Source organism: Corythoichthys intestinalis, chromosome 2 (assembly GCF_030265065.1).
Source record: "Corythoichthys intestinalis isolate RoL2023-P3 chromosome 2, ASM3026506v1, whole genome shotgun sequence".
NCBI classification, from domain to species: Eukaryota; Metazoa; Chordata; class Actinopteri; order Syngnathiformes; family Syngnathidae; genus Corythoichthys; species Corythoichthys intestinalis.
In genome coordinates, this window is record NC_080396.1 from 9,346,781 (window position 1) to 9,369,592 (window position 22,812).

General features: G+C 37.7%; 1 protein-coding gene across 1 annotated transcript in view; it reads left to right on the forward strand.

Moving 5' to 3' along the window:
- Nucleotides 1-22,812, forward strand: part of LOC130928908 (collagen alpha-1(XXVIII) chain-like) — a 97,770-nt gene that overhangs the window by 29,333 nt on the left and 45,625 nt on the right. The window contains exons 12-15 of the mRNA XM_057855719.1: nt 7,799-7,867; nt 13,528-13,596; nt 13,685-13,753; nt 18,056-18,124. Coding sequence (XP_057711702.1) covers nt 7,799-7,867; nt 13,528-13,596; nt 13,685-13,753; nt 18,056-18,124 — 276 coding nt within the window. The remainder of the gene's footprint in view (nt 1-7,798; nt 7,868-13,527; nt 13,597-13,684; nt 13,754-18,055; nt 18,125-22,812) is intronic.

Below are 22,812 nucleotides of genomic sequence, written 5' to 3' on the forward strand. Positions count from 1 at the left end.
CAACAGTGTGTGAAAAGCTTGTGAAGAGTTACAGAAAACGTTTGGCCTCCGTTATTGCCATTTTCCACCATGATTTGCAAATAAATTCTTTAAAAATCAAACAATGTGATTTTCTGTTTCTTTTCTCCACATTCTGTCTCTCATGGTTGAGGTTTACCCATGTTGACAATTACAGGCCTCTAATATTTTCAAGTGGGAGACCTTGCACAATTAGTGGTTGACTAAATACTTATTTGCCCCACTGTATATAGTTGTGCACAAGAATGACACCATACAATTTGAACTCATCTCTAAGCACTCTGGAATCACTGCATACAAAATGTCAAATGGGCAACACGCTGTTGGAGTTGTAGCTTGTTTGCTCCCTGACTTCGCACTGTCACGGTGCCCTTAGCAAAACTGCAACGACTTACGGAACATGATGTACCGCATATTCATCAGTGCAAGTACATACAGCATAAAGGTCAAAATAACAGAAGTATTGGAATGTCATAATGTTATATTATAATGGAAAAATCTAAGAGTACATGGTGTTTGTCGTGTACAGAACTTGTTTTTGAAAGAGAACAAACTCTGAAAGGCCGTTTGAAAGACTTGCGTCGTTATGTCAGCTTTTATAGGAGGACCAAAGCTACCAAAATAGAAAATTCAAGGAAAAAGAATATAAACCAAACATGGAAATAAATTATGAAGGTCCAAATGTGACTGAATTAAATTTATAAATACTTAAATGTGTCATTAATCAATTAAAACGGGCAATTAAATACCGTTATTTTCGGACTATAAGCTGCTGCTTTTTTCCTTCATTTTGATTTCTGCGGCTCATAGTCCAGTGCGGCTTATTTGTTGGTTTATATGGGTTAATAAGTAACACTTTATTTGACAGCCGCGTCATAAGACTGTGATAAGACCATCATAATTATGACATGACACTATCATGGGCATTACTGAATGCTTATGATAGATGTCATGAAGTGCCATCTGGTAAATTATGTCACCAACTCCATTTATGTCCAGCTTGGATCGTTTACATCCATTCAAAAGTGAGATAATTTGCCGGATAACACTAAATGACATATGTTATAAGCATTCATTAATGCTCATGACTGTGTCATGTCATAATTATGATTGTCTAATGACAGTCTTATGGTGCCGCTGTCAAATAAAGTTTTACCAAATACCATAACTAGGAATTAATGACACAACTGGAACAGCAAATGAAGAAATTGGCACAAAACATTAATTTAGATTTTTATTAGGGCTGTCAAACGATTAAATTTTTTAATCGAGTTAATTACAGCTTAAAAATTAATTAATCGTAATTAATCGCAATTCAAACCATCTATAAAATATGCCATATTTTTCTGTAAATTATTGTTGGAATGGAAAGATAAGACACAAGATGGATATATACATTCAACATACGGTACATAAGGACTGTATTTGTTTATTATAAATCAGCAAGATGGCATTAACATTATTAACATTCTGTGAAAGCGATCCATGGATAGAAAGACTTGTAGGTCCTAAAAGAAAAATGTTAGTACAAGTTATAGAAATTTTATATTAAAACCCCTCTTAATGTTTTCGTTTCAATAAAATTTGTAAAATTTTCAGTCAAAAAATAAACTAGTAGCCCGCCACTGTTGATGTCAATAATTACTTACACAATGCTCATGGGCGCTGAAGCCTATAAAATCAGTCGCACCCAAGCACCAGCAGAGGGCGGCAAAACTCCATAAAACACAACAAGTGAGCCATTTAAATGTCAAAGTCATTTAAATGTGTCTGAGCGGGGCATCTGCGTTAATTGCGTCAAATATTTTAACGTGATTAATTGACAGCCCTAATTTTTATTTATATCTGTAGCACTGCAATGCATTCTAGGAGGCACAATGGACAGCAACAGTGTTGACAGCAGGTGGCAGCAGAGGTTGATTGTCTCCCCCAAGGGAGTAGTGATGGCCAAATGAAGCTTCTTGAAGCAATAAAGCTTTGCAGGAAATTGGTTTAAAGCGTCATAGAATAGAATGCCTTTATTGTCCTTACACAAAGTGTCATGGGATTCAAAGCTGCCCCATAGAGTGCACACACACACACCAGTTTTTGGCACCCGATAAAGATTCCGATACCTAGCTGTGTGCTTTATTGGCAGATGCCAATATTGTACCAGTACGGCGTACATTTTTTTTTTTTTTAAGGTGCTATGAAATGGTGACTATGCTAAAAAAAACCCTGCACCGATGTAATTTTACATGAAGAAAATGGCACTAAAATCTCGTTTATTTTACCATTTCAATTTATCCACCCAAAACACTGCATCAGGGAACTTTTTTTTTTAAAGCAATTCTGGTGATGACATAACTACAATTGTTGATGATGTCTAGCTTTCAAGTGCTTTTTGACAAAAAGAAAGGTCATTTGGCAACGAGAGATTAAAAAGCCTACGGATAGCATGCTAGCAGACTGCTAGCATGCAACATCTTCTGTTTGTAGGTTTTTTAGTGGGAGGGGCAAGGGCAGCTGGGGAAAGGAAGAATAATTAGGATGTCATTCCATTATAACCGGTAAACCTTTTCTGTCACTTTGGCTACGTTCATACTACAGGTCTTAATGCACGAATCCGATTTTTTCGTGTTTTTCCGACTCGAGTGAGGCATTAACTTGACAGTCTGAACGTGACAAGTCGCATAGAACTGGACCATTTCAAATCCGATCTGGGTCACTTTCGTATGTGGTTCAAATCCGATCTGGGCCACATTTTTCCAGACTGTCGCAGCGGTCTGTACTGTCCAGTCTCCGGAATCGGAATTACGTCAGCAAACAGCAAGAGGCACGAAGGATGGCAGCGATGCAGGCATTAGCGCCTAGCTTGACCACAGTCATCAAAAAAATAAAATGAAGAAAAGGATAACCCTGTCAATTTTCAATTTTAATTCTGTGCGCCGAATGAGCAATATTTCATTATTGCACACATGGCCCAGTCGGGGCAAACTGACACACCCACGTCATTTCACGCGCACACGTCAAGGCTTATGTGTATGCGTTCTATCAGTCCATATAAACTTTGAAAATAAAACGAAATGTGGATTATTAATGTCTGTTATTTGTGTCCTCTTTTTAACGAGCAAAATATGATAATCCCTGGAATGACGGATGACAGCCAACATGTGTGGTCATTTGTTTTGATGCTTCTGCGCATGCGGGTCGTCTTGCTCAGCGCGTGTCGGACTGCGAATTAGTGCGCATGCGTAATACTTGAATGGTCTCAATGGACAAAGGCAGTCTGAACGGGCATGCCAAAAAAACAGATATGACAAAAAATCGGATTTGTGCATTAAGACCTGTAGTATGAACGTAGCCTTTATGGGAGGGATTTGCCCCCAATACACGCTTTGCTATCATTTTAAAAGTTGTTTGCTTACTAAATAATTGTATACTCACTTGAATGTAAAGTAATTGCTATTATGGCTTGGTCAGAGATAACCAGTGACAATGCTTAGATGCCCAATTGTCAGGAACTCAGGCAGGCAGGTGGTGTGTGGACCCAAATGCAGGGAAAGGAGGCGAGGCAGATTGACCGTGTGAAAATGATTTAATTACGGCAAGCATAAAAAAAAACAAAGTATCAACAAATAATGACGAGATCCCAAAAAACACAGCAGCAAACAAAACTTAGGTTACTAACAAAAGGCTGGGTATCATAACTTAGTGAGGGGAACACGAGGGCTTGGAGAAAACTGGCAAGAACATGTCTGGGCGTGCACATGGACATTGACAATGATGCAACAAGGAGTGAAAAGAAACTGGCATACACACACACACAGACAAGGGGTAACGACACAACGAGGAATAGGTGAGCACAGGAGGATGTAGGTTGGAGGATACACTAGGAGGAGGTACAACAGGTGAAATCAATGGGCAATCACAGGGACAAGTCACACTAGGAGAAAACCAACACAAAACCTAACACCAATCCACTTTAAATGGATTGGATGTGTAGTAGCGAAGAACTCATATATATTTACAGCCGAAGGATGATTGGACACCACAAGATGTGGCGTCTATCATCCTCTTGGGTATGGCAACTGGTGTTTGGAAACTAAATCTTGAAGAGTACTGTATTTTCTGCACTATAAGGCATACCTAAAAGCCTTAAATTTTCAAAAAAGCCGACAATGCGCTTTATATTCCTGTGCGCCTTATATATGAAATCGTGCTTTCAAATTTATCGCTTTAACGGGCTGTAATTAATTTAATTAATCACGTTATAATATTTGACGCATTTAACGCAGGCGCGGAATGACCCGCTCATGCATTGCCTCAAAAATATTACAATGATGCCATTTTTTTCTCATTGAGAGCTGAGAGGCTGAGAAAGGCGAGTGGACACAGGCGTTCATTAGACCGCGCCGTTTATTGGCATAAAATTCGGCAACTCCTTCACAACAAACATAAGTATCATTTAGTGAAAGCACAACAAAAATAATATTCCTATCTCTCAAAAAAAAAAAAATGTGTTCACAAAAAGAAAAGCGCTTCAATCTGTATCAATGAGGCTCTATTCTCACACAGTTAAAAAACAATACAAAGTGAACTGGCATTCCCAATCAAAATAGCTACGCAAAATACACATAAAACTTACTCAGACTTTGGTCAAACTCTTTTCAAACATTTTGTTTAGCTCAACAAATACACTAGATGGCAATGTTTAGTCACAATGTACAAACTATCAGAGGTCTTGTATGTTGTGAAGCCAACACTCAAATGAACGTAAGTTACAATGAACCCGGAAACTACGGCGTCAGTCAAGGGGCAAAACGCACTCGTTGGCTAGATTTCTAATTGATTTAAAACTTGCCATTGACACCTTATTGGTGTATTTCAAGCACTACCTTAGGTAAAGACACTGTGGAAGAACCGCAGGGAGCCCATGTGACTTCCCACTTGGCGACGTCAACAATGGCGAGCTATTTAATGGATGCATAACGTTACCCCAGCCTCTACTGTAGCGTCTATTCTATGCGCCTTACATATGAAAAAGTTTTAAAAGAGGCCTTTCATTGAAGGTGCTCCTTATAATGCAGTGTGCCTCGTAGTGCGGAAATTACTTACTTCTCAGTACTCTCCGACACAGATAACATAATTTTGTTGCCATATTGGTTGATTTTCTTTTTTTTATTTTATTAATTTCATAATACTAACTCAATGCCTGCCATTGACAACAAGCTTTTGATTCATTTAAACTGGAAGCACTTAATATAATACTCATTCCATTTTGACTCAGAGGGCTGGCAGCGATCATTCGCAATCAATGTCTTCCAGTTAAAATGTTTTGGATGTCCAGTGCCATCAATTGCAGCCAATGAGTTAAATGAGTGCACTAAGGTTAAGTATTACATTTGTTATTAACTTGCCATCCGTATTTTTTTTTGTTCTTTACTTTCTCAGCCCCGAGCTCAATTGCAGCTGTGCTACAAACCTGCACTCTGAATTCCTCTACTGTTCTCTACTTAATCATTTTAGAAGAATGCATTGGCTGATTGTCTGTCATCTCATATAACATGAATAACAGATTAATGTTGAGGTTTAAGCGTTGTTCCAACTTGTCTGTAAGGGTCTGTAGGAAAAAAATGTTTGTCAGAATTGGCCAACACCCTGCATCAAGTATTTAAGCCTCTTGCTGCTCTCGTTCACCATGATAAATTATTTTAACCGTAAGAACGTCAATGTTAATTCTCAACTTTAACAGTCCTCTAATGCAGGGGTCCCCAACCGCCGGGCTGCGGACAGGTAGCAGTCCGTGGCGCGTTTGCTACTGGGTCGCACAGAAATAAGAATTTATTAACGACTGCATTCTGGCCAAATTAACTTTGGCGTGTGACCCTTAACACACCAATATCCCTGTCTACTCTAGATACAGTGGCGCAAATAAGTATTTAGTCAACCACTGATTGTGCAAGTTCTCCCACTTGAAAATATTAGAGAGGCCTGCAATTGTCAACTTGGGTAAACCTCAACCATGAGAGACAGAATGTGGAAAAAAAAAACAGAAAATCACATTGTTTGATTTTTAAATAATTTATTTGCAAATCATGGTGGAGGATTTGAGTCCCTGGCCGCGCATTGTGTTACTGATAGTAGCCTTTGTTACTGTGGTCCCAGCTCTCTGTAGGTCATTCACTAGGTCCGCCCGTGTGGTTCTGGGATTTTTGCCCACCGTTCTTGTTATCATTTTGACGCCATGGGGTGAGATCTTGCATGGAGCCCCAGGTCGAGGGAGATTATAAGTGGTCTTGTATGTCTTCCATTTTCTAATATTTGCTCCCACAGTTGATTTCTTTACACCAAGTGTTTTACCTATTGCAGATTCAGTCTTTCCAGCCTGGTGCAGGTCTACAATTTTGTCTCTGGTGTCCTTCGACAGCTCTTTGGTCTTGGCCATAGTGGAGTTTGGAGTGTGACTGACTGAGATTGTGGACAGGTGTCTTTTATATCGATAATGAGTTAAAACAGGTGCCATTAATACAGGTAACGAGTGGAGCCTCGTTAGACCTCGTTAGCAGAAGTTAGACCTCTTTGACAGCTTGAAATCTTGCCTGTTTGTAGGCGACCAAATACCTATTTCCCACTCTAATTTGGAAAGAAATTATTTAAAAATCAAACAATGTGATTTTCGTTTTTTTTTTTTTTTTTTTTTTTTTCACATTCTGTCTCTCATGGCTGAGGTTTACCCATGTTGACAATTCCAGTCCAGGCCTCTCTAATCTTTTCAAGTAGAAGAACTTGCACAATTGGTGGTTGACTAAATACTTATTTGCCCCACTGAATAATACTACAGGATACAATGTCGTCATAGAAATCCATTGATTGGACTGTTAGCAGTACATCTTATTTTGTGTCTCTATGTGTGCTTGTCCTAGATACTGATGTATGACGCAGGGCGGAAGCATCACATTTGCTCCCATAAATAATTAGCCCCCACACTAGAATTACTGAAAAACAGGCGCCTTTGGACAGATTTTTTACGGGGAAAAAGGCACTTGACGAGCCAGAAGATGAGCGTACAACCTCGAAGAAAACAAAATCTATGCTACTTCCCAATCACTAAAGACCCACAAACTGCGAAGGAGTGGATTTTTGACCCGTATGTGAATAAACTGAGTCATTCGAGCATGTCTGTGCAACAGGAATATCAGCTTGTAGAGACCCACTCAAAAATGTTTTCAAGACCTAGACTCAGCTGTCACAAAATTCTACTTTAAGAACAAGAAAAACAGAATTAACCTTGCTAAATTGCAAAGAAATAAACCAGAGGAAGGTCTAGAGGCTCCCAATTTCCAACACTATTATATAGCAAATCAAATACAATATCTTATTAGGTGGTTACATCTTAACACTGAACAACAGTCATGGCTAGAATTAGAGCAAACAGATTGCAACCGAATACAATTGGCAAACCTCCCCTTTATTAGTTCTAGTATCAAGCACCATAACTGCTTCAAAAACCCAATGATAGCATGTACCTTGAAAGCCTGGTGGAGAGGTATGGAAATTACGCAATCACAGCTAGCCCTGTGTAAATTTTCACCAATCTGGCACAACCCAGACTTTGGAGTTAATAAAATTCCTATTTATTTCAGTACATTGGACGATACGGGAATAAACCAGTTACAAAAAAAAGTTACTCTAGTAAATGTAACGAAATAAATATAACACGTCACTACCCATCTCTGCTAATCCTAAGGGATTTCACAGAACCAATGCACTTTATAATTTGCTCCTTCTTTTTTCATAGGGAGAACGAGGGCCTCCAGGTCCGTCTGGAATCCAAGGGGAAACAGGGATCGGACTTCCTGGACAAAAGGTTCATCCCTTCCCAATTATTTACATAGACTTTCTGTAAGATTTCATAAAGTAAGTGGACTCCCTGGAGCCAGTTCAAAACTTGATGAGACATTGTGGTTTCCTCGGAATGTTGTGCAATTGATCTAGTGGACACTTGCTGAAAGTTTTTCACATTGAGTGTTGCATATTGATGTTTATGCATATGTTATCTCCCCTATTATCTGTACATAATTTCTTGCAGTCATATATGATGAGGAATCTTGAACATGTTCAGTTATGTTCACATGAATGAATATCATTAATTAGTCTGCTCAGGAATCTACGGCAAAAAAGTGTTTTGCCGTGGGCAATTAAAAACAACAAGAAAACTAAAATACCAGTTACAAAGCAAATGTATACAAAAATGAAAAAAAAAAATCTTATAAAATTATTAGCAATATCAGAACACTGCGAAACATTGGTGTAAATTGATAAACATCAATATTGCGTTTCTTTTTTTCCTATCCACTGTCATGGTGACAAGGATACAGTATTACAGTGGTATGAAAAAGTATTTGAACCTTTTGGAATTTCTCACATTTCTGCATAAAATCACCATCAAATATGATCAGATTTTTGTCAAAATCACACAGTTGAAAAAACAGTGCCTGCTCTAACTAAAACCACCCAAACATTTACCGGCTTTCATATTTTAATGAGGATTGCATGCAAACAATGACAGAAGGGGGGAAAATAAGTAAATGAAACCTCTGCCTTAGGAGACTTGAAGAGCAATTGAAACCAAATTTTACCAAATAACTAAAGTCAGGTGTGTGCCCAATCACTGATGAGTGGTTTAAAGCTGCTCTGGCCACTATAAAACACACACCTGGTAAGAATTGTCTTGATGAGAAGCATTTTCCAATGTGCAAAATAGTTCGGCCAAAAGAGCTGTCTGAAGACCTGCAATATAGGATTCTTGATTTGTATAAAGCTGGGAGAGGATACAAAACTATCTCTAAAAGTCTGGATGTTTATCAATCGACAGTCAGAGAAGTTGTCTACAAATGGAAAGAGTTTGGCACTGTTGCTTCGCTGCCAAGGAGTGGCCGTCCACCAAAGATGATGCCAAAAGCTCAGCGCAGAATACTCAGAGAGGTAAAAAAGAACCCTAGAGTGTCTGCTAAAGACTCACAGAAATCACTGGCACAGTTCTATATCTCTGTGCACACATCAACTGTATGTAAAACTATGGCCAAGAATGGTGTTCATGGGAGGACTCCACGGAGGAAGCCACTGCTGTCTAAAAAAAAAACATTATTGCTCATTTTATGTTCGCAAAAAGGCACTTGGTTTCTCCACAGACGTTTTGGCAAAATATTTTGTTTAATTGTTTGGGAGTAACACACACCGTCATGTGTGGAGGAAAAATGGAACAGCTCACCAACATCAACACCTCATCCCCATCGTGAAGCGGTGGCGATAAGGCGGAGGGAGCATCATGATTTGGGGCTGTTTTGCTATCTCAGGGCCTGGACAACTTACAATCATTAAAGGAAGAATGAATTCAAAAGTTTATTAGGATGTTTTCAGGAAAACCTGACGCCGTCTGTCAGACAGTTGAAGCTACAAAGAGGATGGATGCTGCAACAAGACAAGGATCCAAAACACAGAAGTAAATCAACTTCAGAATGGTTTCAGAAGAACAAAATACACATTCTGGAGTGGCCAAGGCAAAGACCAGACTTGAACCCCATTGAGATGCTGTGGCATGACCTAAAGACAGCGATTCTTGCCAGACATCCAAGGAATCTGACTGAACTACAGCAGTTTTGTTGAGAAGAATGGGCCAAGTTTAGTCCTCATCGATGTGCCAGACTGATCTGCAGCTACAGGAAGCATCTGGTTGAAGTTTTTGCTGCATAGTAGGGGCCACAAAATATTAAATGTGATTGTTCACTTATTTTCCCCCTTCTGTCATTGTTTGCATACTATCCTCATTAAAATATGAAAACCTATAAATGTTTGGGCGGTTTTAGTTAGAGCAGGCACTGTTTTTTCATTTTTGTGATTTTGACAAAAATCAGATCATATTTGATGGTGATTTTATGCAGAAATGTGAGAAATTCCAAAAGGTTCAGATACTTTTTCATACCACTGTAACACCGTATCCTTATCACCATGACAAAGGGAAAAAAAGTAAGAAGCGCACTTAACTTGCTGAAAAGTATGACTTTTTGAACACAATATTAAACAGTAAAAGAAAAGATAAAATGCACCAATTCGCCTGAAATTAGAGACAATGGGAAAAATAAGTATTTAACATGTCAACTATTTTTTCATGACAGTATTTCCAAAGCTGCGATTCACATGAAATTTCTATTATACATGGGTATTCACTCAAAGAATCCACAAATAAAAAGAAAGCCCAAAATTTTAGTGCACAAATACTGATTTTATGGAATTCAGTGCAATAACTCAGGAAAAAAATATACAGGAACTGAGACTCATTTACTATACACACCCCAGATTTCACCTCTTCAACCTGTTGCTCTCTGGCCACCAACCAAAACAAACAAACCGAGAGACAGTTTCTTTCACCTTTCAGCTGTCACCATACTCAACTCAAGTTTGCACTGAAAGGTCACTTTCATTGCACTGCTAATAGCACAACATTTCCCAGATAGCAAAATATAACTGGAGCGGTCATGTGCTAAATATACAGCAAATTTCATCCTAATTTCATGATATGGATCTGCCTCAGTGTCTTTTTGAACAATGGGCCAAAGTATGGATTGACAAGCCCTATCAACAAACAGTTTTGGGACAGAACTGGTCCAAAGTAGCAGACACAACATTAATGTATGGCCCGGATATGGTTAACATGTTACCCAACCAGGACCAGCACTAGGCCAAATGTAGTCCTGATTCCTAGGTAGCAAAATATAACTGGAGTGGACATGGGCCAGATATAATGCAAATTTCGGCCCAATTTCGTTAAACAGATCCGCCCCAAACGCAGGATGAATTAACTTGCCGGATTAGCAAACCGTTTGGGCCAGAACTGGTCCAAAGTCGCAGAAACCACAATGTATGGCCCAGATGAAAAGATCCACATTAAGGATGACCCATTTATAGACTGTCAACAGCATATTGTATTTGTTAAGGTCCTGGCTTAATGGGGGACCCAAGTGTAGAGACGGGAGGCAAACTTGCAGTGGTAACTAGCCTGGTATTCCAGACGCACCGCTGTTCCAGCTATTGAGTCTGGCCACCATTAAGCGGTTAAAATTTCCAGGGCGGAGCAAGCCACAGCAAACAGACAGCGGAAAGGACCAATCAGCGACGGGCGGATGTGACGTTAGAAACGCGACGAGGGACTTGCGTGCTGAAGTAAACATACGAGGAGAGCGGAGTTTATTCAGCATGGCTAGCGCGAGACAGACTGTTGTCAGTGACTTGTGTCGATGTGTTTTTGGTAATTTAGTATCATTATTCAGGGTTATTAAAAGTATTAAAAAAGCATTGAATTTAGTTTTCCATTATTAAAGATGTTAAAAGTATTAAATTAGCTGTTGTAAGTCTGGAATTTTTTCACCTTGGTCTTAATTTTCAAGAACATCTCAGTGCAACCTAAATTATATCCGTGATGAATTTTTATTTTATTTTTTTTAATTCCATAACGAAACTGACGCATAGAATTTTTACGATACACTGCACTACAAATGGTAATGCAACTCGTGCGTGCCAAACCACCACAACCGGCAAAACGGAGAGTCCACCCACCTCTGCATCGGGAATGCGTCTGTTTGTCGGTGGAACGAAAACCCTGCAGGCAGAAGCATTGTGGATCCTGAACACCAAAACAGACCACCATTCATATACTTCAAATGAGTCCATTGGTGATGTTTCGGATGTTACGTCATTTATGGTCGGCATCGGCTGTCACAATTTTGTTCCAGAGGGAGCGTTCCCGATGTCTTAACTGTCTTGTATTTTGTAACGAATTTTCAGTTGGCAGAAAAAAAACGCACATTTTCTTAATGTTTAAATAGTCTACATATTTTTATGACCATTATAAATGCATTTACACAATAAAATAACACTGTCCGTAATTATTGTGTGCGTGTGTGTTTAAAAAAATTCTGACAGACTTTATAATGTTACTTTAAATGTGTTTTAATTGTATCTTCAATATATATGCATTCTTTTGTCAAACACACTTAGTAATTGAGGTTAAATTTGATGTTCAGTGCTTTATTTAATATGATTCAATATGGTCTAAATAATGGGTGCGAGAAAAATATTAATTTTCAGTTGAAATGGCATTAAAAAAGGTCTTAAAAGTCTTGAATTTAGATTTATCAATCCTGGGGGGACCCTGTTATTTATGGACTCAAATGTTGTGATTTCTTATCATGTGTGGATTATTTGAGTTAATACCAATGTCTGGTAGAAATTTCATTGGAATTGCAGCTTTAGAAATAACCGTAATGAAAAGAACTGGACACGTTCAATACTTATTTTCCCCACTGCCATAGCCGGAGTTTGACTTTTGGGGCAGGGGGGGCACAACGTGTTGATGAACTCAAAATGCAATTTCAGCGATAAAATTAACTTCCAAGAATAATTATAATAATAAATTGAAAATAAGCGTTTTTTTTGTTTCCCACAATTTTTTAAGGGAATTCTAAATTAGGCTGCTTAGGACAGCTATACTTTTCGCCAAGATCGTCATCCATTCAATATGGTACGCCCGCCGGTGTTAACAGGCGTTCTGTCAAATATCGCACCCCATCAGAAATTGCAACTTTATTTTTAAAAATGGCCGCAAATACAGTGGTTACAAAGTAATCACTACAAACTTTCTTTAAATAAAGGAATATTTACTCAGGTTTGATCATGGACGGACATTATAAAATCATATATAGGAAAGTCAATTATATGCAATGACACTTTTTGGCCACCGGGGGGACTGGCCTCCCTGGCCCCCCTTTAAAATCCGCGTATGATTATTATACAGTATTATTATTTTAACTACTACATACACTTTGTCATATTTCCTCTTCTTAGTGTTTGTGTAAATTTCTTTTGTCCCATTATCACTGTCTCTTGCAGCCTTTCTTTTCATCCGAGTGCAAAAATTTGTCTTTTGAGGGTTTGTTTACGCTCTTCATAACGTTTGCTTGGTACATGCATGTTATGCTGTTATATCGTCCCGATCAATGTTGAAATCAAACATACGCCCTTGTCCTCTACGAGTAAATTCCGTACTCACAGAAATACAGCTTTCTGTGGGGACGATTTAATTGTTCATCAAAATATTTCATTTCAGCATTCAAAACTACTAGTGCAGTAGATACATTATTTAATGACCCGCTACTGCATTGTGTTCATTCAATGAATCTTGGACAGGATTTAGAACTGTGGGAACAAGCTAGGTAGCGCCAATCCCAACTCACTTTGGGAAAGAAGACTGGTGGCCAGTCAATCACATGGCGCATGTAGACAAACATCTATTCACACTCACATTCCAGCCTGGTGACAATTTGGAGTTTCTTAAAACGAGAATGGAAATTAGAGTGACTGTAAATATTCCGCACAAGAACTGAGATTCGAACACAGACGTTTTGACTGAGCACATGTTCCAATAAAAAATGAATTGCCTAACATATATATTTTTGGTGCTCAACTCAACAGGGTAATGTTGGTCTTCAAGGACAACCAGGACCAGCAGGTCCAGTGGGACATGGTGAGCCTGGACCACCGGTGAGTATTAAAAAACAAAACAAATGATAACTGAGTTTGCTCCAAAAACAATATCTCCGAGTTGTCTGAATCCATGTGTTGTGTTCAGGGACCTCAAGGGCCACAGGGGATCCAAGGAGAAAGGGGACCTTTGGGTGAAGGTCTCCCTGGCACCAAGGTATATCATCTGATCTTTATGGAATGGAATCCAGAATTTATGCCAATTATCGATTTCTAATCTTGAGCCAAGACCCAATTTCCCACGTGCAATGAAGGATGTTGATAATACAGTCCCTGACAAAAGTCTTGTCTAGAGCTGTCCCGACTAGTCGACGTTGTCGACGTCATCGATGACGTAAATGCGTCGATGGGCAAAACATACCGTCAACGGGTAATGACGGGTTAAAAAAATTTACATGCGGATAAAGTTTAGAATGGCGGGCGCTCGCGATACAAGCGGTTGTTACTGGTACCCCCAAGGGGGCCGCTGTTATTTCAGTCTGAGATGTCAGATTGAGCAAAGAGGAAGAAAGTGGGCGAGCAAGCAAGAGAGAGAGAGCGAGATCGGTGAGTTGGAAAAGTGCGCGGGTAGCGCCTAGTTGAGTGGTTTCAACCCCCACGTTTTTGTTTTGGTCAATAAAAGTATCCATAAAGAGCCATCCGACGCCTCTCGGTGTTTTTATGCACGCCGCCGCCTTCCTGAGGAGGAAATCAGACGAACCCAGACGAACCGACGACAACGAGCCAAGTGAATCGCTGGTGAGGAGTTGAAAACACTGCCAATTTCCAAAAGGCAGAGTTAGTAACACGTGAAAGCGGCATAAACCCAAAAAAGCGGACCAGAATAGCCAGAGCCTGGAATTATTTCAAGGAAAATATGGAGGGTGCCACTTTGTGTACTCTTTGCTAAACTGAGCTCGCATACCACGGTAGCTAATGTTAGTTATTTAATATCATAAAGTTTTACATATAGTAGTATACTATAAAATTAATACTACCGTATTTTTCGGACTACAAATCGCTCCTGAGGATAAGTCGATCCAGCCATAAAATGCCCAACGAAGAGAAAAAAAACATATACAAGTCGCACCGGAGTATAAGTCGAATTTTTGGGGGAAATTTACTTGATAAAATCCAACACATAGAACAGACATGTCATCTTGAAAGGCAATTTCATATAAAAATACAATAGAGAACAACATGCTAAATAAATGTACAGTGTACAGTGCATGAACAATGAAATGTGAATATACTGTCCTACACTACGGCCTGTCCTGGCTATACAGCGAACTCCCAAAAGACAATGCTGGACGTCCGTATAATTTGCTGAATCAATTTGGTCCTCGATAGAAAACAGGTTCGCATCAACGTAAATAAATGATAATTAGGTACTATTAGTAATAAGTAACAGATTAGCATGCGTTCGCTATCATTAGCATATCGTTCAAACAACCACACAACTGGCTCTAAGTGTCCGATCGCGGGTGGAAAACACACAACAACAACAGAAAAGATGATACACGCAGGCGTTGCCTCTGTAGAGATGATTTAAAAGCATAAACAATGAAAGTAGGTTCGCATCCGTCTATTCTCTCTAGCTAACTCGCCCACTCACTCACTCAGAGCTACATAGCTGTCCGTCTTCTTCTGGCGTGTCACGTAAACAAGTGCGAGTGCGCCCTCACGTGGGTGTGAAAGCGCCACAAACTAAATGCATCCATTTCAAGATAAAAAAAGTCAATAATACAATTGAACATACACTGCCAAAGGCAGAACGCGAACGTGGCCATAGCTATAAAGAGTTATTCAGATAACTATAGCATAAGAACATGCTAACAACTTTACAAAACCATCAGTGTCACTGCAAAACACCAAAATAACATGTGAAATTATATCATAATGTGTTAATAATTCCACACATAAGTCGCTCCTGAGTATAAGTCGCACCCCCAGCCAAAATATGAAAAAAAAAACGCGACTTATAGTCCGAAAAATATGGTATATATTTATTTTTTGTTACTGTGGGTATGTGTGCCTTTCATTCAAATTGTGGTAATATTTCAGTGTGCCCTCAATCTATTTTCAGGTTAAAACAAACAAAAGTTGAACAGTTTTTCCCATCCCCCCAAAAATGCGGCATGCACACCAGAAAAAGCATTTGAACTCACACAAAGTATTCTGAAAATGGTTGTCCGGGACATTGCAATTCATTTTAACATTTAGAAATATATAGACAATGACATACCACAAAAAGAGTAAGAATTGTTTTGACTCTTGTTAAAGAGGTGAAGTCACAGTGTTTCTGTTTACATTTTTTTGCACTAGTTAATGCCAGCAGCATTTGACCTCATTGTTTGTGATTTATTTTTGGTATTTATGTTATTTATTTATACGTTAATAAAGAATTTAGGTGTTCCAAAATGTTTTTTTTTTTTTTTTTTTGTGAATTAATAAGCTTGAAAAAAAAATGTCATTATTAAAGTAGTAGTAGAAAAAAAAAATTATGACATTAGTCGACTAATTGTAAAAATAGTCGGCTGACTAATCGGGAGGAAATTAGTCGTTTGGGACAGCCGTAGTCTTGTCGCTTTTGCATTTTGTAAAAAGAATTGCTAATAACCTGACTTTTAATTATTCAATTGGTTTCAGAAATGGCTCATATGAAAGCTAAGACCCTCCCAAAAGATGTTGAATATACAAAAATATATTTGTTTCACTAAAAAAAGATTTATCATTTAATGAAGACATAAAGGTCAAATTTTGGCAAGACAAAAGTTTTGTTGCCTACATAAAGTAGTGTGAAAATAGAACAAAAAAATTTACTTCAAATACAAAAATATGCTACATAACATAAACGAATTAAATAGTAGTGCTGAGAGATCCAAATGTAATATTTTGTATGACTTCCATGGGCTTGAAGGACTGCATCCATGCAGTTCGGCAAGGATTCATACAATTTATTGATGAAGTCATCAGGAACATCAAAGAAAGCGTCTTGCATGCCTCCCAGAGTTCATCAACATTCTTAGGTTTCGTCTTCCATGCTTCCTCTGTCATCGTGTTCATGTCTGGTGACTGGGCTGGCCAGTCCTGGAGGATCTTGACCTTCTTTGCCTTAAGGAACTTTGAGGTAGAGATTGAAGTATGCGATGGAGCACCATCCTGCTGCAGAATTTGTCCCTTTTTATAGTTAGGAACGTAAGAGGCAGCTAAGATTTGTTGATATTTCAGACTATTTATGTTGCCTTCCACCCTGCAGATCTCTCGCACACCTCCATACTGGATGTAACCCCAGACCATGATTTTGCCACCTCCAAACTACACTGTTTTCTGAGTGAATCTCAGATCCATGCGGACTCCAGTAGGTCTCCTGCAATATTTGCGGCGACTAAGGTGTAATTCAATGGAAGATTCATCTGAAAAATCCACCTTTTGCCACAAAACAGTGAATTTTGGTGGTGGCAAAATCATGGTCTGGGGTTACATCCAGTATGGGTGTGTGTGAGAAAACTGCAGGGTGGAAGGCAACATAAATAGTCTGAAATAACAACAAATCTTAGCTGCCTCTTGCATTCCGAACCATAAAAAGGGACAAATTCTGCAGCAGGATGGTGCTCCATGGCATACTTCAATCAAGATCCTCCAGGATTGGCCAGCCCAGTCACCAGACATGAATATGATTGAGCATGTCTGGGATAGGATGAAAGAGGAACCATGGAAGACGAAACCCAAGAATGTTGATGAACTCTGATGAGCATGCAAGACTGCTTTCTTTGATGTTTCTGATGACTTCATCAATAAATTGTACGAATACTTGCCGAACCGCATGGATGCAGTCCTTCAAGTCCATGGAAGTCATACAAAATATAACATTTGGATCTCACAGCACCACTACGTAATTAGCTTATGTTATGTAACATATTTTCGTATTTAAAGTACATTTTTTGTTCAATTTTCACACTACTTTCTGTAGGCGACAAAACTTTTGTCTTGCCAAAATTTGACCTTTATGTCTTCATTAAATGATCAATCTTTTTTCAGTGAAACAAATATATTTTTGTACACTCAACATCATTTGGGAGGGTCTTAGCTTTCATATGAGCCATTTCTGAAACCAATTGAATATTTAAAAGTCAGGTTATTAGCAATTGTTTCTACAAAATGGATAAGCGACAAGACTTTTGTCAGGGACTGTAAATTTAACAGTATTTAATCACATCAACAGATGTCCTATTCATCTAAACTGGGAGGAATGGCTGTGAAGGCTCATGTTTCAGATGGCGCTAGACGTCCAATCCATTTGAACTGGGAGGGCTGACAATGATTATTCACTGCCAGCCAAAATGGATTGAACGTCAGCGCCCTCAATGGCAGCCAATGTGTTAAATAAGCACCCCTTGAAAGGTCAACGGTCTCAATGCTCACGTTCTTCACATATTTCTATCTGCCATGGAGTAACTTCTTTTGTCACTGCTCCTAGGGGGAGCGAGGCTTGGAGGGACCACGGGGGCCTAGAGGACTACTGGGGATTGGAGTTAAAGGAGACAAGGTGCAGTAAAGAAGAAAAAAGGCCATAAATACGATGTCTGGTTGAGAGGGTTACCCAAAGGCATGACGATAAAGTTTGGGAGACATTCAAGAGTTGGCTTCCACCCTTGAATGCATTTTCTGGGGGATTATAGTATGTATACAGTACAGTACAGTTCAATATACGTAAGTACAGGACAAGGGCAGGTCATGAATAAGATCAGTCAAGAGTAGAAAAGGTTCACTGTTTTAAACTGATTAACGTGGGAAAGTTCTTCTGCATGCATATACAGTATATTATTAACGTGTGTTCTATATATATATATATATCACATTTTATTACACTGTAAATAAAAAGTCACATTAGTCATGCTAACGAAACATTTTAACATTTTAGAATAGAATATTGTGAAACTTAGACAAAATTTAGCAGACTCAGATGCAGAATGTTTTTTTTTTTTTTTTTTTTAATTAACATAGATGCTCTGTAGCGGGAACAAACTGAGGGCACTCCGGTACGGAGGTAGATTTGTGTCTTTATTATTCAATCAAACAAAAAAAGTCAAAGTATATATTTAATATATATATATATATATATATATATATATATATATATATATATATATATATATATATATATATAAAGTCACTTCAAACAAAAAAAAAATGTGTTTGAATGCAGAAATAAATTTGAAACTCAAAAAATGCAGTTGAAAACTATTTTTCTTTGATGTAATTCTTTTTTTTTAAGTCAAGATTTTTTGATTGAAACAACTTTTTTGATTGAAGTAATGTAGTTTTGTGTTTGGGCAACATTTTGGCTAAGACATTTGTGTTTTTATTATTCAATCCAAAAATAAGTTGCTTCAAACGAAAAAAAAATTATTTTCAAAAGAAAAATCACTTCAATCAAAAATGTAAATATAATTTCAATCATACAAAAAAAGTTTTTGAATGTGGAAATTTGAGATGCTCTGTAACAGGAAGTAACTGAGGGTGCTCCAGTATGGAGGTAGATTTGTGTCTTTATTATTCAATCCAAAAAAAAAAAAAAAGTCGCTTCCATCAAAATATATATTTCAATCAAAAAAAAAAAAAAAAGTCACTTCAATCAAAAAAAAAAAAAAGTGTTCGAATGCAAAAATAAATTTGAAACAAAAAACGCATTTGAAAACTATTTTTCTTTGATTTCATGTTTTTTTTTTAGTCATTTTTTTAAAAGATTTTTTGATTGAAACAACTTTTTTGATTGAAGTAATGTAGTTTTGCGCTTGGGGCACATTTTGGGTAAGACATTTGTGCCTTTATTATTCAATCAAAAGGCAAGGCAAGGCAAGGCAAATTTATTTATATAGCACAATTCAACACAAGGCAATTCAAAGTGCTTTACATCACATGAAGACCATAAAAATCACATTTAAATCAACACAACGTAAAAACCAAGACAAAAGATCGCATTTAATCACAGAATAAAAATAAATAAATAAAAATAAAACAAAAATAGAAATAAAGCAAAAACTACTACTACTAATAATCATTGAAATCAGCAATGGAGATAAGCACAAGTGGAATAGAAGGCAGGTAGATTGAAATATATAGACAGTTATGGATATGCAGTGCTAAACAAAAGCGTTTTTAGCCCTGATTTAAAGGAGCTAACAGTTTGAGCATACTTCAGACGTTCGGGTAACTTGTTCCAGAGGTGAGGAGCATAATAACTAAATGCTGCCTCACCCTGCTTGGTTCTTGTTCTTGGAACATGCAGAAGACCCGTTCCAGACGACCTTAGGGGTCTAGATGTCTCATAGGAATCTAACAAGTCAAGCATGTATTTTGGTCCAAGGCCATTAAGTGTTTTGTAGACGAGCAGTAGTATTTTATAGTCTATCCTTTGACTCACAGGAAGCCAGTGTAGCGATTTCAAAACCGGTGTAATGTGGTCCAGCTTCCTTGTATTTGTGAGGACTCTGGCTGCAGCATTCTGTACTAGCTGCAGCTTCCTGACTGATTTTTTATCAAGACCTGTAAATATACCGTTGCAGTAGTCCAATCTGCTGAAAACGAATGCATGCATAAGTTTTTCCATGTCTTGTTGAGTCAGAAGCCCCTTAATTCTGGTTATATTTTTTAGGTGGTAATAAGCTGATTTAGTGACGGACTTTAGATGGCTATCAAATTTTAGGTCTGAGTCAATAATTACGCCAAGGTTTCTGACTTGATTTGTAGCTGTAAGTGACATTGTGCTAAGTTGGCTGCTTATCTTTGACCTTTCCTTTTTTGGCCCAAAAATGATCACCTCTGTCTTCTCCACATTTAACTGGAGAAAATTCTGGCACATCCATTCATTGATTTGATGAATGCATTTACTCAGGGAGACTAAGGGACTATAATCATGTGGGGACACAGAAATGTACAGTTGTGTGTCATCTGCATAGGCGTGATAGGAGATGTCATACTGTTCCATTATCTGAGCTAACGAAAAAATAAGTTGCTTCAAACAAAAAAAATATTTTTAAAAGAAAAATCACTTCAATCAAAAAATTAAAAAAAAAAATTAAATCATCCCAAAAAGTTTTTAAATGTGAAACATTTGAGACTCAGAAATGTGCATTTGAACACCTAATTTTTCATTGAAACTGTTTTCTTTGATTGAAGCAATCCTTTTTGTGTTTGGGCCATATTATGGGAAGGACATTTGTGTCTATATCGATCAATCCCAGAAAAAGTTGTTTCAATCAAAGAAAAAAATCATTTGCAAAAACAAAATTGCCCTTCCCAAAAAATATATATAATTTTTATATATTTTTTTTATTATTGTAGTGTCACTTTTCTGAAGTTCAAAAAGTTTTGAACTCATTTTATTTTTTGAAGTGGAAAACGTTTAGAAGGCACTTTCTTCTGATCGAATCATTCTGACACAAAGATTGAACTTCGCTGCTACTTCCAACATGTTTGAGTGACAAGTGACTCTGCCAATCAAAACTAAAAAAAAAAATTAAATCAAAGAAAAATAGTTTTCAAATGTTTTTTTAGTTTTAAATTTATTTTTGCATTCACATTTTTTGTAAATTGAAGTGACTGTTTTTTTGATTGAATATACAGTGGCACCTCGACATACGATCGCTTCGACACACGATGTTTTCGACATCCGACGTAAAATTTGACTCACACATTTGTTTCTCCATCCGACGACATGCTCGACATACGACAACATGACAGCACCGCAGACGAATGCACGGCGGATTTTCTTGTGTGAAAAATCAACACAGGTTTCAAAAATGTTGGTACAGGTGGTGAAACAAGGGAAAAGGTGACGCTTACCTGCTAAAGGAAGATGCAAATTATAGAAAAATGGCATCCGTGAACTGGCTCAACAATACATCTCCATGGTCCTCCTCCGACCACCCTTCGCCAGTCTTTTTAAGTTAAGCTGACAATTATTATAGTGGTAACATCGCCAAAGAAATCGCCAGCTTCGTCACATTTTTATCATTTATTTCACAACTTATTTACCACAAAACGCCTCCTGACCGCCAAAGTTGACGGTGCTCTCGGGCGCCGTGCGTTCAGGTACAGCAAAAAACGTCTGCCACATTAGAGCCCGATTTGTTACATTACTACAGGAATAATAATAATAATTAGGGCTGTCAAACGATTAAAATTTTTAATCAAGTTAATCACAGCTTAAAAATTAATTAATTAATTGCAATTCAAACCATCTATAAAATATGCCATATTTTTGAAAATAAGTACTGTATTTGTTTATTATAACAATAAATCAACAAGATGGCATTAACATTATTAACATTCTGTTAAAGCGATCCATGGATAGAAAGACTTGTAGTTCTTAAAAGATAAATGTTAGTAAAAGTTGTAGAAATTTTATATTAAAACCCCTCAATGTTTTTGTTTTAATAAAATTTGTAAAAATTTAAAACAAAAAGTAAACTTGTAGCTCGCCATTGTTGATGTCAATAATTACACAATGCTCTTGGATGGTGCTGAAACCCATAAAATCAGTCGCACCCAAGCGCCAGCAGAGGGCGAAAAAACACCAAAAAACACAAGTAACAAATGGACATGACACTGTCATTTTAATCTGTTTGTGCGTTAATTGCGTCAAATATTTTAACGTGTTTAATTTTAAAAATTAATTACCTCCCGTTAACGCGATAATTTTGACAGCCCTAATAATTATTATTATTATATTATTCCGATTTTTACTTATAATTTATTTGTTTTGCTATGTGTAATTGCCATTTGTAATAGTACCGACAGTATTTATTAAGGATTTAGTGTAGGTTTTTGGGCAGTGGAACGAATTAATGGAATTACAATGTATTCCTATGGGAAAATCCTGCTTGACATATGACCATTTCGACTTACAAACAAGGTCCTGGAACGAATTAACTTTGTATGTAGAGGTACCACTGTGTATATATAGTCCCTGACAAAAGTCTTGGCGCTTATCCATTTTGTAGAAACAATTGCTAATAACCCGACTTAATTATTCAATTGTTTTCTGTTTTCTGATCTCGGATCCATGCCGGCTCCAGTAGGTCTCTTGCAATATTTGCGGTTACTGTGGTGTATTTCAATGGAAGATTCATCTGAAAAATCCACCTTTTGCCACAAAACAGTGAAGTTTGGTTGTGGCAAAATCATGGTCTGGGGTTACACCCAGTATGGGGGTGTGCAAAAGATCTGCAG